This window comes from Narcine bancroftii, chromosome 4 (assembly GCF_036971445.1).
Source record: "Narcine bancroftii isolate sNarBan1 chromosome 4, sNarBan1.hap1, whole genome shotgun sequence".
NCBI classification, from domain to species: Eukaryota; Metazoa; Chordata; class Chondrichthyes; order Torpediniformes; family Narcinidae; genus Narcine; species Narcine bancroftii.
In genome coordinates, this window is record NC_091472.1 from 277,344,572 (window position 1) to 277,362,417 (window position 17,846).

At 43.1% G+C, this 17,846-nt stretch overlaps 1 protein-coding gene across 15 annotated transcripts in view; it reads left to right on the forward strand.

Moving 5' to 3' along the window:
• LOC138761998 (von Willebrand factor D and EGF domain-containing protein) overlaps window positions 1-17,846 on the forward strand; it is a 327,980-nt gene that overhangs the window by 172,495 nt on the left and 137,639 nt on the right. For all 15 annotated transcript variants that reach the window (XR_011356699.1, XR_011356698.1, XM_069935108.1 and 12 more), the window contains 2 exons: window positions 2,863-2,999; window positions 16,043-16,204. Coding sequence is in view for 13 of the 15 variants with exons in the window: in XM_069935108.1 (XP_069791209.1) it covers window positions 2,863-2,999; window positions 16,043-16,204 (299 nt within the window). In the remaining 2 variants the exon portion in view is untranslated. The remainder of the gene's footprint in view (window positions 1-2,862; window positions 3,000-16,042; window positions 16,205-17,846) is intronic.

The window sequence follows — 17,846 nt, forward strand, 5'->3', positions numbered from 1 at the left end:
TCTCCATCGGGCACACAAAACTCAAAACGGTCAACCAGTTTACCTATCTCGGCTGCACCATTTCATCGGATGCAAGGATCGACAATGAGATAGACAACAGACTCGCCAAGGCAAATAGCGCTTTTGGAAGACTACACAAAAGAGTCTGGAAAAACAACCAACTGAAAAACCTCACAAAGATTAGCGTATACAGAGCCGTTGTCATACCCACACTCCTGTTCGGCTCCGAATCATGGGTCCTTTACCGGCGTCACCTACGGCTCCTAGAACGCTTCCACCAGCGTTGTCTCCGCTCCATCCTCAACATTCATTGGAGCGACTTCATCTCCAACATCGAAGTACTGGAGATGGCAGAGGCCGACAGCATCGAATCTACGCTGCTGAAGATCCAACTGCACTGGTTAGGTCACGTCTCCAGAATGGAGGACCATCGCCTTCCCAAGATCGTGTTATATGGCGAGCTCTCCACTGGCCACCGAGACAGAGGTGCACCAAAGAAGAGGTACAAGGACTGCCTAAAGAAATCTCTTAGTGCCTGCCACATTGACCACCACCAGTGGGCTGATATCGCCTCAAACCGTGCATCTTGGCGCCTCACAGTTCGGCGGGCAGCAACCTCCTTTGAAGAAGACCGCAGAGCCCACCTCACTGTCAAAAGACAAAGGAGGAAAAACCCAACATCCAACCCCAACCAACCAATTTTCCCTTGCAACCGCTGCAACCGTGTCTGCCTGTCCTGCATCAGACTTGTCAGCCACAAACGAGCCTGCAGCTGATGTGGACATTACCCCTCCATAAATATTCATCCGCGAAGCCAAGCCAAATAAAAAAAAATATATGAATATAGAGTTGTCTTTGTCGAGCATAAGAAACATTTAAACACTTATGATTTTAAAATGTTATGCTGTTGTGTGTTGTGCTTGACCTCAGTGAGAAGACTGAGGCAGCAGACTGCGAGCTCATTTAGCACAACTGATTTCCTTTGAAGTTCACGCTGCAGCCTTTAAGGCCGAGTCAGCCCACCCCTCACGGTCCGAAACTTGTGTCACACTGATGTAAGGCTGCATGCGCTCTTCCTGTCTGCTCCGGAAGAGAAGGACACACAACATCATTTTTTGCCGCGGCAGCCCCGTGACAAGCGGGGCCAGTTTGCTGCCTCGTATGTTTACACGTAATAAGCCAGCATTTGACATAGTCTAAGATTGCTATTTATTAGAAAATTTAACACAAATTGTATTTAGCTGATCATAATATTGTATGATTATTTCCCCACCCACCCCCCCCCCCCACCACGCAATATAGAGCTACAGGAAGAGGATTTAGTATATTAACTCCTCATATCTACTGGATTCTTTTTCATTCCTTGTACCTCTGGTGAAGGCTGTCTCCTCAAAACATAGACATTTCTCACAAATGTGTATGCTATCCAAGCCAAACAAGCAGATATTTGAACTTTGTCCATTGTGCTTCCATAAATATCAACAAAATATGCTGTCCAAAAAAAAAATTGATGAGCTGCAACCCCTGCCAGGAGATTGCGTTCTGCAGTCGATAAATTGTAAAGTGCAGAATAGTTGAATTTGGTGGATTTCACAAAACTGATATAGAGATTGCAGACAAATATAGATAGGTTGAGTGAGTGGGAAAGGGTCTGGCAGATGGAGCACAATGTTGGTAAATGTAAAGTCATCCACTATGGAAGAAAAAAATTAATCGATCAGTTTATTATTTAAATGGTGAAATATTGCAGCATGGTGTTGTGCAAAGGGGCTTTGGATGAATTGCAGTAACTTAGTATGAAGATGCATCAGGTAATCTAGAAACAACGTTGGCCTCCATTGTTAGATGGATTGAATTTAAGAACAGGGAGGTTCTGGTATAACTATACAGGATACTGGTGAAGCCAGGAATTATACTTGCTAGAATTCAGAAGAATGAGAGGAGATTTTCAAGAAACGTTAAATTATGAAAGAGATGGATTAACTATAGGAAGGGAAAGTTGTTTCCACTAGTAGGTGAGACTAGAACTAAAGGACATAGCCTAAAGATTTAGAGGAGTTAGTTGTGGCAGGGTCGCTTCTGTCATTTAAGAGAAGGTTGGATGTGTACATGGAGGTGAGGGGGTTGGAGGGTTATTGGTGGAGAGTGGGAGGTTTGAGCTAGTGGAGTTGTTCTAGTGAACCGGTGCGGACTCGAAAGGCCGACATGGCCTGTTTCCGCTCCGTAAATGGTTATATGGTTATATGGAATATGTTAGATGGATTTTTGTACAATAAGGTAATTAAGAGTTGTGGGAGAAAGGTAGGTAGTTGGATTTGAGTCCACGGCGAGATCAGCCATGATCTTTTTAAATCGAGGGGCAGGCTCAATGGGCGAGATGGCCTACTCCTGTTCCTCTTTCTTATATCCTTAATAAGATGACATTATAAATGCCAAGAATTGAGTGGATTATCAGCATCGCCTAGAACAGAATATCAAAGTTGCTGCCTAGGCTCATTCAATGGTATCTATTAAATTTGTGTTATTTCTTGTTTTCAATTTGGGTATTGTGTCATTAGTTGTAATACTAATTGTCAGTGTGTTCCATGAGCTGGATTCATCGCAACATTTACATGAGATAATATTGCATTATTCAATCATTTGCACATGATTGGCAGGAATTGTTTACCCAGTAAACATCAAATTCACTTTATTTTCTTTCATCCATTCTTCCTTTTGTGGTCTGGCAGAATCTTCTAGAAAATTGTGCATTGAACATGATTGCATTTTTACCTAATCATCAGCTTGTGTTGTTTGTGCTGTTAGAATTTTTTTCTCTATGGTGTAGTTCAAATTTATTGTGGTCGCTCTTTCATTTTTAAGATCGGCCTCCTGAGATTACTGATCTGGAGAATAGTGGTCTCTGTGATATTCGAATCTATGAATGCAATAGAATCCGAGTATTTGGTTTGGGCTTCAGGGATTCTCCTCATCTCCAGTGTGAAGCAATCGTCTTGACGGTAAGGACTTTCATGTTTTGTGATTTGGAAGCGTGTGTTCCTTTCGACTTCTTTCATCCTTTGTGCAATTAAATTATAATCAAAATTGAACAGCACCAAAAACTTTAATTTCATTAGAGAAACTGTAAATTCAGTTGCTGGTTAAGCTATGATAAACATATAAAAGTAAAATACATGCATTGTATTTTAAGTAAAATTCTGATTAATATATTTAAGAAGTATTCTTATTTCTGAAAAAATAAGTATAGGATAGTGGCTGATGAGAGATTTTTAAGAGCATTTGAGTGACTGTATGTGTTTGGCTGGACAAGTAGCATGCACACAGAATGAAAGACTAAGTCCAATGAATCTATCCATGCCATTCAGTATAAATTATGTCTTCTTTCTTTGGCTTGGCTTCGCGGACGAAGATTTATGGAGGGGTAATGTCCACGTCAGCTGCAGGCTCGTTTGTGGCTGACAAGTCCGATGCGGGACAGGCAGACACGGTTGCAGCGGCTGCAGGGGAAAGTTGGTTGGTTGGGGTTGGGTGTTGGGTTTTTCCTCCTTTGCCTTTTGTCAGTGAGGTGGGCTCTGCGGTCTTCTTCAAAGGAGGTTGCTGCCCGCCAAACTGTGAGGTGCCAAGATGCACGGTTTGAGGCGATATCAGCCCACTGGCGGTGGTCAATGTGGCAGGCACCAAGAGATTTCTTTAGGCAGTCCTTGTACCTTTTCTTTGGTGCACCTCTGTCACGGTGGCCAGTGGAGAGCTCGCCATATAACACGATCTTGGGAAGGCGATGGTCCTCCATTCTGGAGACGTGACCCACCCAGCGCAGCTGGATCTTCAGCAGCGTGGACTCGATGCTGTCGACCTCTGCCATCTCGAGTACTTCGACGTTAGGCTTAAGAGAAAAGGCTGTCATCTCATGACCTAATCACTTAAGAGAATGTGAAGAATCAAATAAAAAAAATAAAATGCTTGGTATGTAAATGATTTCTTGCGAGCAAAGCCAAGATGTCTGTGGATTATATGTCGATTTTTATCTTGCTAGCTCAGTCACATTACATTGCCTGGTGCCATCTAAAATAATTTTACTTAAAACATAAATGCTGGAACCAAATTTTTACTGACCTGCATGAAGTCTGTTGTGATCTAGGAGAGCAATTGGATTGTTACTTGCATTTTGGGATATACTGACCCCACTGGTTAGGCAAGTTTGAAGAGGTACCACAATGTCTCTGGCTCTGGAACACTGGTCAACCAGATTACAGATTATCATTTCAAAAGAGTCGTTTATGACAGCTCACGTGTTACCATTGGAAAGTGAGTGGACAACCTGGGATGCAAATGATCAGTCAGTACAGTGCAGGAGTGGTAATCAAGGTACTGGTCACGACTCACTTCATTGTATATGAAATTTAATGATGGCCCCTCTGATGGGAATTGTTGAACAGGCTGAAAGGAAAGGTGAATGGGTAAAAGCAAGGAAGAGGTGCCCCAGCAGTTTTGCCATAATGTGCTCAGGAGATTGTTAAATAACCTGATATCACGCCAACAAAGCCTGTGATGAATTTGCAAGGCAGCGAGTGATATATCCAGGTCCGTGTGCAATAAGACTAGGGAATACCAGGAAATAATAGACCTTGTGTGATATAAAGAGAATACTGAAGGTATTCTTCACGTGGCACAGATTTGCAATGCTGATTTTTTTTGGGTGGGGGTAGTTCTTTTAAGAATCTTTAGTTGCGTTAGTGTTCATGCTAAATGAGGCAAATAGCAAAGCTTGAGCCACCAGCAGGACATCCCTTGTTCAAGGCAATAAATTTACAACTAACAGCATTTCTAATACCTGTATTAAACATTATACCACATGGATAATCTCAGGGATTCAAGTTTTGATTAGTATTATACACCACAGTCTGTATGCTTTAGCTATTCTTCCATTCTTTGAGGGAGACCTTAGGGTGCAAGGTATGGCATGCTTGTCTTCATCAGCTAGAACATTGAGGACAAAAGTTATGAAGGTCATGTGTGGCTGTGCATAATTTTGGTTAGACCACAAAATAAGAATCAAAATTTGAATAAGAATTTATTACCATGAACATGTCATGAAATTTGTTGTTTTGTGACAGCATCACAGGGCAAAAATTTATATAAATCACCTTACAAAGTAAATAGAAATAGTGAAAGAAAAACTCAAAAAGCCATGTCTGTGGTTCATTGTTCATTCAGGAATCTGATGGCAGAGGGGAAGAAGCTGTCCTATATCGTTGTGCTCATCTTTAGGCTCCTGTACGTTTTTCCTGATAGTGAAGAGGGCATGGCCTGGATGGTGGGGGTCTTTGAGGATAGAAGCTGCTTTCTTAAGACACCACCTCTTGTAAATGTCCTTGATGAAGCGAAGACTGGTGCCCCGATGACACAGGTCAAGTTAACAACCCGCTAGAGTTTTTACTTGTCCTGAGTGTTGGCACCTCCAAAACAGTGATGCAGCCAGCCGGAATGCTTTCCACGGTACACCTGTAGAAGTTCTCATGAGTCTTCATTCACATATCGGCTTTCCTCAAACTCCTCGTAAAGTATAGTCGTTGGCGAGCCTTCTTCGTGATTGCATCAACATGGAGATCCAGGACAGATCCTCGAAGATGTTAACACGCAGGAAGTTGAAGTTCTTGATCCTCTCCACGGTTGATCCCTTGATGAGGACTAGTTTTCCTCTTAGCTCACAAATCCTTGCCAGAAAACAACTTATCCTAGTCCAGGCATTCAAGATCCTTTCTCATTTCCTCAAATTGATCTTTCTCCAATTTTATGAAATACAATAGTCTGCAGATGATGTATTGTAGAAAAAAAACACACTAAAATGCTGGAGGAACTCAGCTGTTTTTTTCAGTGTCCATAAGAGACAAAGATGTATTACTGACATTTTGGGCCTCACCCCTTCTTCAAGGAATAAGCCAGAAGCAGGAAATCTCACAAAGTCTCAGTATTCAAACAATGGGAGGGGTAGAATCCACACCAACAAAAGGTGTTAAATGGATATAAATTAATTGAATATCTTTGTCTTCTATAGACTCCAAAAAAACCAGCTGAAAATATGTCCAGTATTTCAGTGTGTTTTTACTTTCTCCAATTTAGAAAGTCAGCACAAGCCCCAGACCAATCCTCATTAATTAACTTGAACCTAATGGCATTATGATCACTGGACCCATAATGTTCTTCTATGCATTATTCTGTCCAGTCCTGTCTCCTTCCTCAATAGGAGAATCCAGTATTGCACTCTTTCTAGTTGGTATCTCTATATATTGATTTAGAAAACTTTCCTGAACACATTTGACAAACTCCAAGTAATCCAGCCCTTTTACGGTATGGAAGTCCCGGTCTCTATCTGGAAAATTAAAATCTCTTACTATCACAACCTTGCGTTCCTGCAGCTGTCTGCCATCTCTCCACAGATTTAGTCCTCTAATTTTTGTTGGCTATTGGGTCATCTATAATACAACCCCATGAGTGTGGTCATACTTTCCCTTTCCTCACCTCCACCCATATCCTTCTGGACTGTCCTGTCTGATCACAGCTGTGATATTTTCCCTGATGAGCAATGTCACTCCTCCCCCTTTCATTCGCCCCTCCCTCCCACCCCACCCTGCTGCTTTATCAATCCTGAAACAATGGAAGCTCAGGACATTGAGCTGCCAGTGCTGCCCCTCCTGCTACCAAGTTTCACTCATGACCACAGTGTCATAATTCCAGGTGCTAATCATGCTTGTCTGCCTTTCCCACAATGCTTCCTGGTATTGAAATAGATGCACCTGAGAACATTTCCGCCCAGTTCAACGCTTTGACTTCTAATAGTACATGCAATTTTTCACATCATCTTTCCCCTTCTTCACTCCCCTATCTACTCTGGTACTGATGATCCATCTCCCTGTAAATCTAGTTCCATTCCCCCCCCCCGCCGCCCAAATCTTCCCTCAAGAATATTAATCCTTCTCCAGTTCAGAGGCAAACCATCCTGTCAGAACAAGTCCCACCTACTCTGGAAGAGAGCCCAATGATCCAGAAACCTGAAGCCCACCCTCCTGCATCATGCCTTAAACTGCATTATCCTACTACTTCTAACCTCACTCGCACATGGCATGAGTGGCAATCCTGAGATCACAACCCTGGAGATTCTGACCTTCAACTTTGCATCTAACACCCTGATCTCTCTTTGCAGAACCTCATCACTCTTCTGACCCATGACATTGATCCCTACTTGCAGCACAAAATCTGGCTGTTCACCTTCTCTCCTGAGAATGCCGTGAACTTGATCTGAGATATCTCATATACTGGCACCAGGGAGGCAACAAACCATCTGGGATTTTAAATAATTAAAAAATTTAAACAGACAGCATGGTAACAGGCCTTTTATGCCCACGAGTCCATACCACCTAATTCACACCTGATTAAGTTACACCTCTGGTATATTTCAAATAGTGGAAGGAAACTGGAGTCCCTGGGGAAAACCCACACTGACACGGGGAGAACATACAAAATCCTTGCAGACAGCACGGGATTCGAACCCTGATCCTGATCACTGGGACTGCAAAGATGTTGTGGTAACCATTACACCAACCATGCCACTCAGAGTTTCTCAATAACTTCCACAGAACCTCTTATCTGTTCTGCTGACTATAGAATGCCCTGTAGCTACAGCTCGCCTCTTGTCCTCCCTTCCCTTCTTAGCCAAAAGATCAGACTGCATGCTAGAAGCCTGATTGCCATGGCTTGACCCGGTAGGTTACCCAACCCAACTGTATCCAAAATGGTATACTGGTTATTGAGGGGAATAGCCACGGCTGTGCACTGCACTGACTGCCTATTACCTTTCCCTCACCTGACTGTCACCCAGCTACCCTCTTCCTGCCTCCAAGATGTGATAGCATCCCTGCAACTCCTGTCTATCACCCCCTCAGCCTCTCAGCTCTAATTCCTTTATTGTGGTTTGTCAGGAGCTGCAGCTAGATGGACTTCTCGCAGATGAAGTCATAAAGGATACTGCTGGATTCCAGGACTACTCACATTCTGCAAGAGAAGCATTCCCCTGCCCTTGCTGCCATTCCCACTGTCTGTGATTAGATGAAAAAAATATATAAATAAAACCTGCCCTAACTTGCTCAATCCTTTTTGTTCCTTTGTTACTTCAACTCCTGCACCTTCACCTCAGCCTCTTCTCACCGAAGCCCTTTGACGATGACTGCTCCACTACACAATCCCTCTCTTTTATAATGATGTTTGAGTCACTGGACCTCAATTGCCCAATAAGCTTCTTCCTGCTGAATCTGAGCTTTTCAAATCTTGCTCCAACTGTTGGGAGCAAGAATGGGCAGCACTTGATTTCCAGATGTTCGAGGTTGGGGGAGCATGACTGGGTCGTGACCGTCACATTTATGTACCACGATGAATTGATGATTAAACAAATGCTGCCTCCCCCTGGTTTTTCCTGTTGCTGGTGTCCAGTCAAGAAGATGGAGTGTGTAGCCCACTGACTGTCGCACCGTGTCTGGAATGCCCTCTTTTAGCCATGTTTCTGTGAAGCACATCACACTGCACTTTCTGATGTCCCTCTGATGATGTTATCTGGACCTGAGTTCATGAAATTTGTTTCCAAGGATTGGATGTTGTCTATTTGGATGGTAGAGAGCGGAAACCACCGGGCCTGGAGTCTTAGCTTGACCCATAGTCCCCTTCTGTGTCCTCGTGGTCAGGTCTTCTTTAAAAGGCCTGTGGGTAGGCTGCTCATTACTCCCGTGGTTTTTAAATAGCTCATGCCCTGGCTGTTTAAATCTCCCGCGGTGCTTAAATGGCCTGTTGGCTGCTTATATCTCCCACGGAGTTTAACTGGCCCATTAACTCGCTGTTTGAAACTCCCATGGTGTTTAACTCGCCTGTGCTACGGCTGATTAAAGCAGATGGATTCTGCAGTTTCTGTCAATTGAAAGCTCTGCCAGCGATCTTAGGACATCATTTTTCACAGGTAAGTTCTTTTCTGTGGTAAAGGGTTTGAGTTTTAATAGTTCTGAATGGGAAAATGTGACAATTTCCATCAGATCTGCCCACAAAGATTTGCCACTATAAGGCGCCATTTTGAATGCTGAGTGCAGACCTGGTCCCACTTTACAGGGTTTTCAAGGGAGTGTAGAAGTTCACCAGGATGTTGTTTACATTAAAGAGTTTTAGCTACTATAGAGAGTGGTTGGAAAAACTTGAATTTAGACAGGGTCATGAACATGCAGGAAGGAAGGGATATGATCATGTGCAGCCAGATGGAATTAGTTTAATTTGACATCATGATTAGTACAGGTATTGAGGGCCAAAGGTCCTATTTCTGTGCTGCGCTGTTTGATGATTGAAATTTGAGCGAGGGGAGATTTGATAGAGGTGTAGCCTTGCGCTACTCAAAAGAAGGGACCACACACATAGAGTAGTCAGGTTAAGATCTGAGTTTTATTAGGGCTCAGGCCCAACTTTTATGCTTGCACTGTTCCCGCCGTCACCCCCTGGCAGTTGTCTCAACATGCATAACAAAAGTGGGTTTCCCGCGCATGGGTATTTTCCTGCATAACAATGCCCTTCTTACCCTCGCGCTGTCCCCGTCTGTTGGCTGTGCAGCAAGGTCAGTGCCATTTTGGGGTCGCTGGCCTTTAAGCTGTCCTTGCCGTTCACCTGCCGGTTTGCTTGTTAGGGCCAGTGCTGCTGTGCGGGATGCTGGTCTTTGGTTGCGCTCACTACCCAGAGGGCCAGCTCATTTGCCACTGCAGTGGGGTGCCGCAGAGGTATACAAAATTATGAGGAGTAGAGATAGAGTAAATGCAAATAAGCTTAGGCTTTTACCATTGTGGTTAGGTGAAATACAAACCAGAGGACATGGATTATGGGAGAAAGGGAAAAAGTTTAGAAGGAACATTAGGGGAACTTCTTCAATCAGAAAGTAGTGGGAGACTGGGATGAGCTGCCAGCTGATGTGGAGAATGCAGGTTTAATTTTCACATTTAGGAAAAATTTTGACAAGTACGTGGATGGGTGGTGCATGGAGGGCTATGGTCTGGGTGCACGCTGGTTGGACTAGGCATAATAATACTTTGGCACAGACTAGAACGGCTTAAGGCAATGTTTTCTGTGCTGTAATATTCTATGGTTCTATGGATCATGGGTAAACACAATGGCAACTAGGAGCACAAAATTCTATTCTGTGCACACTAATGTAGTATTGTAATTCTCAGTGTGCCTGGTCCCATTGTTATCAAGTGGTCACTTAGCAGTTTGCTACCCTGGTCAAGTAACTAAGATTAGGAGTTCAAGGCTCCACAGATTGATAATGGCTGCCTGGCGAGCTGCTTGAGGATTGTGGCAATAGAGTAAAAGAATGGATGATGATTGAAATTCCTGGAATAATTTGCAAATAGATGAAAGGAAATTTGGGCTTTTCCAATGTAAAAAATACTTGGAGGGAAGTTGGCAAATTCATGCTGACACGATGGAGAATATTCTTCTAAAGATCACTGTGCTGTGGAAGAATAGACTAAGTGTTCATGTAGGTAAAGTATCCTCACTTTGTTGGACTTTGGGGATTTATGTTGTAAGACAGGATAATAATGATGATCCCTTACAGTAGCGATTTGTTGAGGTAGGTGGTTTATTACGTAGATCAACTCAGAAAACATGATTTTCGCGGCACTGGGTAGCTTCTCCAGCATATTGGGGCATTTTGCCATCAAACGGAATGCAGAAATCCATGGGATTTATCATGGGAAGTTGAGGGTTTTGATCATTTGTAGCAGTCAAATAACATAAGGCAAGCTTATTTATTCTTGCAATCCATACATAATCTAATCTGCATAATACATTGATAGTTAGTTTGTAATATGACAAAAAATACAAAATAGAATCTTTAATATTTTTAAAATATCTTCAGTTCAAATAATTAATTACATTAATGATTAAAAAAAAATTCTATTATATGTCATAGCCCTCAAGGATAATTGAACTTGACAGTGAAACTGTGTCTGGTTTCAAAATTTAGTGGTACTAACTGCAGAGCTCAGGTAATGCAGCTTACAAGAGAAGAGTCAACTACCGTTTTTTATTTTAAACAATCATGCGCCTCACAAAGAGAATGGTGTCAGCGCGCTTCATAAAGGGGAGTGGTGTCAGTGCACCTCATAAAAGGGAATGATGTCAATGCACCTCATAAAGGGGAGTGGTGTCAGTGCACTTCATAAAGGAGTGATGTCAGCTCGCCACATAAGGGGGAGTGATGTCAGCGCGCCTCATAAAGGTGAGTGAAGTTAACTCATTGCAGAGTCATTGTCTCTCTGGCAACATGCCAGCAGGGAAGCAACGCTATTTATCACCCTACACATGCTTCTCCTGGGCAGATAAGTGGAGCCTACACCATTCTGCGCCAGCCGCTGAGTGCGGCGATTCTGCCTGTCCAGCTGCTGTGTCCACCTCATCACCCCCACCCCTCCCAAGAATCGTTTTAAGGCTGCAATGTCACAACTTTGGCTATTTTAGGAGGGTGTCCCCAGTGCTTGGGAGGTGGGGTTTGCACAGGTTCAGCAAAGTTCATGTGTGCAGGCTTCAGACTGTCTCGTGTAAAAATTCCTGATTGACCACCAATTTCCAATAGCACCGTGTATCTATTGTGCTGCAGCAGTTTATTAGGCCCCTTGTAAGGCAGGAGCGTAGCAAGGGATGGATGTTAAACAAAGACTTAAGAAGTAGAGTCGAGAGCAGCAGAAATGTGTGTAGGTGGTGATCCATGATGTGTTGCTGGAACCAGAGCCAGGGAACCCAACTTGTTTGTAATTCCTCTATAACCAAGTATCTATCTTTGACTGGAGAAGGAGTGATGTCTGCTGGTACTTGGAGAGGAGGTAAACTAATTCTGTGGAAGAGGTCTCCAGATCATCCTTGGGTGCCATTCTAATACCCAGCAGCACCCATGGTAACTCATCTGCCCGCTGAGGCCCGTTAAGTCTTGCTTGTGAAGCTTGTTTCAGCTGCTGGTGGAGACAATCCACTAGCCCATTAGCCTGAGTGTGGTACCACAAAGTCTCACCAGATTTTTCCACAAGGTTGAAGTAAACGGAGTTCACCTGTCAGAGGTTAGATGGACAGGTACTCCGAATTGAGAGAAAAGTTCGAGCACGCACTTTAGTGGTGATGTTCATCATTGGTGTCACTTCTGGCCAGCGGGTAAACCATTATTAGTTTATACTGTTGACCTCTGGACACAGGCAACCGGCCCACAATGTCTATGTGTACATGGTGAAACCTTTGGGTCATAGGTGGAAATTGTTGAAAAAGTCCTTGGGTGTGCTGTTGGATCTTAACTGCCAGGCAGGAGAGGCATGTTCATGCGCAGTGATTGGCCTGCTTCCTTAAGCCATGTCAGACATATTTTGAGGACAGAAGCTGGTTGTGTGGACAGATGGATGGGACAGGCCGTGAATGTGGTTGAAATGTTTCCTCTGCCAAGACAGTGGGATGATTGGTCATAGGTGTCCAGTTGAAATATCACAAAGTATGTTCACCTGGTCGTGGCCCAATGAAACGTCGGCTGAGAGAATGTCTGTAATAGCTGTACGGAAAGATTGTACCTCCTGGTCCTCTTGTTGGGAGATTCAGCCCTCCTGTAATCGCATTGACCTCTGTCCTGGACAAGACATCAGCTGCAACATTGTCTTTACTGGTCAAATGCTGCACATCAGAGGTAAGTTCAGAAATATAGGCTAGATGCCTCTGTTGACATGCCAACGATGGATCTGTAATCTTGGCAAGGGCAAATATTAGAGGCTTATGGTCAGTAAATGCCTGCCCTTGAGAAAATATCTGAAATTTTTGATGGCCAGATAAAGCACTAACAACTCCTGGTTGAAAATGCTGTACTTTAATTTGGGCAGGCATAGGTGGTGGCTGAAAAATGCCAAGGGTTGCCAGTAACCACTGATTTTCTGTTCTGGGACCACTCCCATGGCAATGTCCAATACATCTGACATGAGTCCAAGCGGGACGTGCATATGAGGGTGGGCCAACATGGTTACCTTTGAAAGCACCCCTTTTGCTTTGTCAAATGCTTCTGTATCCTTTGTAGTTGAGAACAGTTTTTTAGGTTTGCCGGTGAGGATGTGGAACAAGGCCTTCATGATCCTGGCAGCTGCTGGGATGAACCTGTTATAAATGTTAACCATTCCCCGGAATTCTTGTAGCCCTTTAACTGTAGTGGGCTTTAGGAAGGCTCGAATGGTGGATACTCTGTCTGGAAGCCAGGTTGCACTTGCATTCAAAATCCTGTGTTCCAAAAATTCAATTTTGTGTTTGGCAAATGCACACTTCACAAGGTTGATAGAAAGGTCAAAATCCCAAAACCTCCGGAACAATCGTTTCAAGTGTTGTCTATGCTCTTGTGTTGACTCTCTGGCCACTAAGATGTCATCGAGGTAGATGAAAATGAAAGGCATATCTTTCATGATGGCATCCATTGAACATTGGAACATCCGAGCCATGTTCTTAAGGCTGAAAGGCATCTTCAAAAACTCAAATAGACCTAATGGAGTAACAATAGCCATTTTAGGGATGTCCTCCGGGTGGATAGGGATTTAGTGATGACCTTTTACTAAGTCTAACTTCGAGAAGATACATTTTCCGTGGAAGTTAGCAGCAAAATCTCGAATGTATGGTATTGGATACCTATCCAGCACAGTTGCACTGCTGAGGTGTCTGTAATCTCCACAAGGTCTTAGGCCATTGGATGCTTTGGGCACCATATGGAGTGGCAATGCCCAAGGACTGTCAAACCTTCGGATGATGCCTAGTTCCTTGATAGTTTTGAACTCTTTTTTGGCCTGTGGTAGCCAGTCAAGGGGAAGTCGGCATGCCTTAGAATGTAGGGGATGGCTGGTGGTGGTTAAGTAGTGCTGAAGTCCATAATGTGGAGAGACTAAATGGAAATCTGGTGTAAGTAGTTCAGGAAACTCTGCTAATAAGTTTGCAAAATCATCAGTGGTGAGTGTTTGCACCTGTAGCAGTGATGCCAACCGGTGACCTGAAGAAAGTGCGCATGTGTGGAATATAGTGATGTGGACAAAACGCCGCCCTTTCACGTCTACCAGCAAGTTATGTGCCCTCAGGAAGTCCGCTCTCAAAATGTGCTGTCCTACCGCCACTAGTGTGAAAGTCCAGCGGTAAGGAGTGACGCCTAATACCAGTTATATTTGACTTGGTACCATAAATGTTAATCGTAGTGCTGTTGATGGCACATATATTGGCTTGAGGCATTTGAAATTCCTGCTCATAAGAGGACGGTGGGAATACCGAGCTGAGTTCCGGTGTCGACTAGCAGTTTGCATCCCTTGCGCTGATCAGTGCATATAACAGGCTGGTCTGGTCACCAACCGTCAAGGCCATCAGTGGCAGTTGGAGTTGTCGTTTCCCTGGGAGTCAACCACGTAACTGGAGGGTGGCACACAGTGGCATGCATTCCTGCCCCATTTTCTGTGGTAGAAGCACCACTCACTGTTCTCCAATGGCTTTTTCTTCCTCAGTTGCTTGTGGAATGCCATGAACTGGCGGCTGCATTGACTTGACTGTCCAAGGTGACCTGTTGAAACTTTGCCTTGGGAGGCTACGGTACCCTGTGAAATCTGTCTGCCTCCCTCACCATTTCCCTTGGTTTGGAGAAGTCAGCAGAAGAGAGCAGCAGGGCGATGTCATGAGGGAGCTGTTCCAAGAAGGCTACCTTGAACATTAAGCAATTGAAATGGCCGTCTGCTAATGCAAGCATTTCATTCATCATCTCTGATGGCCTTCTGTCCCCCAAATCATTGAAGTGGAGAAAGCGTGTGCCTCTTTTCCAGATCAGACATGCTGAAAGTCGTGAGGGTGTGTGCCTTAAATGCACTGTATTGATCTTCCTCAGGCGGGTTGTTGATAAAATCATCTACCTTGGCAGCAGAATCTTCATCTAATGAGGTGACTACATGCCAGAATTTGGTGGCTTCATTTACTCTGTTCCTAATGTGGAACTGGGCCTCTGTCTGGTGGAATCATGGACGTGGTCTGTGAGGCCAGAAGGTGGGCAGTTTCACAGCCACCACGTGCAGCGTAGAAGTGATATCAATTCTGCAGACTTTCTCACTATGTTTCACAGTCGGGGCTCAAAAGATGCTGAACAGCCGTCAGGGTCACCAATTTAGTGGTACTAAATGCAGAGATCAAAAAAAGAGTTTTCCAGAGAATTACTGCAAACTATTTTTTATTTTAAACAATTATGCAAATCATAAAGGGGAGTGATGTCAGTGCGCCTCACAAAGGGGAGTGATGTCAGTGCGCCTCACAAAGGGGAGTGAAGTTAGTGTGCTGCAGTCATTGTCTCTCTGGCAACATGCCAATGGGGAAGCAACGTGCTCCATCCACCCATGCGAGTCTGCAAACACGGGCTTCTCCTGTGCAAAGAAAGGGAGCCCTCACCATTCTGTGCTGGCGACTTGGTGCGGCAATTCTGCTTATACAACTCTGCGGCCACTTGGTCCGCCACACACAACATGATTTTTCAACAGCTGCCATTTTTCCTTGCAGTCAGAATAGTCAAGAACCTAAGACTTTTGTCTTACTTTGAAGTATGACTGGTAAGTGTTTTTGATATTGAACGAATGCTCAATCTAAATTCTCAAATGTTTGTTTGAAATCATTCCTCTAAAGAATTTTTTAAACTTTTTTTAACATTTACAAAGTGAGTATTTATTTTCTATCTATTTTGTATATATTCTCTTTTCTAATTCAATTAAATTTACAATTGTAGTTGTAGTTAACAAATTAATTCAATTAAGTTTACAATTGTGGTTGTAGTTAACAAATATCTGTTTGGCAGCAGCAAGCAAGAATTTTGGTGCGTATTGTGACAATAAGCTCATTATTAATATTTTAAAATTATTATTCTTATTGCAGTATTATTATTAACAATTCCACCATAGGCACTGATTTTGTTTGTCTTCCCTGTCAATGTTAAACACAGAACATTAATAATCAATGGGTTCCAGGATCTAAGCGTACCACAAAAGCAGAGTTCCTTAGCACCAAAGCTGTTGATTGTGCAATTCCATCATTAACAAGTATGGAAACTGAGACAATGGACTTCTTATTTTCAAATAAACCTTTTGCCAGATGGCAAATAAAGGTAAGATTTAAAAAAAAATGGGATTGTAACTATATAGTAAGTTAAAATATAATTTAGCCATATGAGTTGACTGGAATGCTTAATTATTCCTCACCACTCAAAGCTTGAAGTACTTTCTACTTGGCTCTTTTACCTTTTGCCCTTCGCTGGTGTATGGAGTTTTTTTTTCCTGAAAATGTGCCCAAGTACCTCTCCTGTAAGTAATGTCCAGTGCTTAAGTTTAAGGGATAAATTCAAAACTATTTGAATCAATACAGCCAATCCCCAGGTTACGAACGAGTTCTATTACCTGGGTTTGTCCACGAGCCGAATTTACACTCAAGGTGGAACGGGTACTTACAGTTCTTATTTAGAGTTTCTGAGGTAACATTATGAGCAGCATTCGTAAGTACGAGTTGTTTGTTACCTGGTCATTTATAACCTGGCACTGGCTGGATTTCAGTGAGTTGTTGTCATTCCATGAAGCAGGCTTGCAACGAAGAATGTGGAAAATCGATGTGTGGCCAAATACTGCTTTCACATCATCTACAAATTTGCAGATGTCACCACTGTTGCAGGCCAGATCTCAAACAATAATGAGACGGTGTAAGGAGAAACAGATGGCATGGTTAGCGCTACACAGTTACAGTGCCAACCACCAGGGTTCGCATCCGGCACTGTCTTTAAGGTGTTTGTACATTCTCCCCGTGTCTGTGTGACTTTCCTCCAGGTGCTTTGGTTTCTTCCCACTGTTCAAAAGCATAGATTGTAGGTCAATTAGGTGGCAAAGGCGCATGGGCTAAAGGGTCTATTACCGTGTTGTATGCCTTGGTTAAAATATGGAGTCAGTCCAACAACCTCTCAAGAAAATGAAGGAGTGGGGTGGAGTACTTGTCACCGTCCCTGTAAAAAGTCTGAGGTGGAAATGGTAGTGATTGTTGATAATTGGTGATAATTACACCAAGAAGCTTCCTTAGAAACCTAAAAAAAAAATTGATACAACCTCAGTGTCTCTCACCAATTTTTATAGATGTAACTTAGAGAATATATTGTTCAGCTATATCACACCTTGGTATGGGAATGGCACTGTCTAATTTGTTGAATTATGAATTTAGGATATCGTGCAACCTGACTTTCCCTCCCTCAGCACAGTCACTTCCCTCTGCCTCAGGAAAGCAGCCAACATATTGAACAACCCATTCCACCCTGGTCACACACTGTTCTCCCCACTCCTGTTGGACAGAAAAACATGATTTTGAGCACACACATTACCAGATTTGATGATAGTTTCTTCCCCTCTGTTATTAGACTGGACCTCTCATTGGTAAAATGATGAGGCTCTTGCACTACTTAAACCAACTTTTTCTCTGTAGTGCTATACTGTGCATTTTTATGTTATAGTACCCTTGCTGTTGTATTCAGATTTAGGTTGACTTACCTGGATAGCATACAGAATAAAGTTTTTCACTGTATATCAATAAACAAACTCAATTCAGAAAATAACATTGATGTTAAAAACTAGATTGATGTTCTTTTTTAAAATGCTAGTTAGATGAATTTCCTTCAAAATATAAACACTTTTGATACAGTATCTGAGTCATTGGTAACAAGACATGGCAGGTGTAGCAATCTTAGAATATGTGACTTAGACATGTACTTAAAA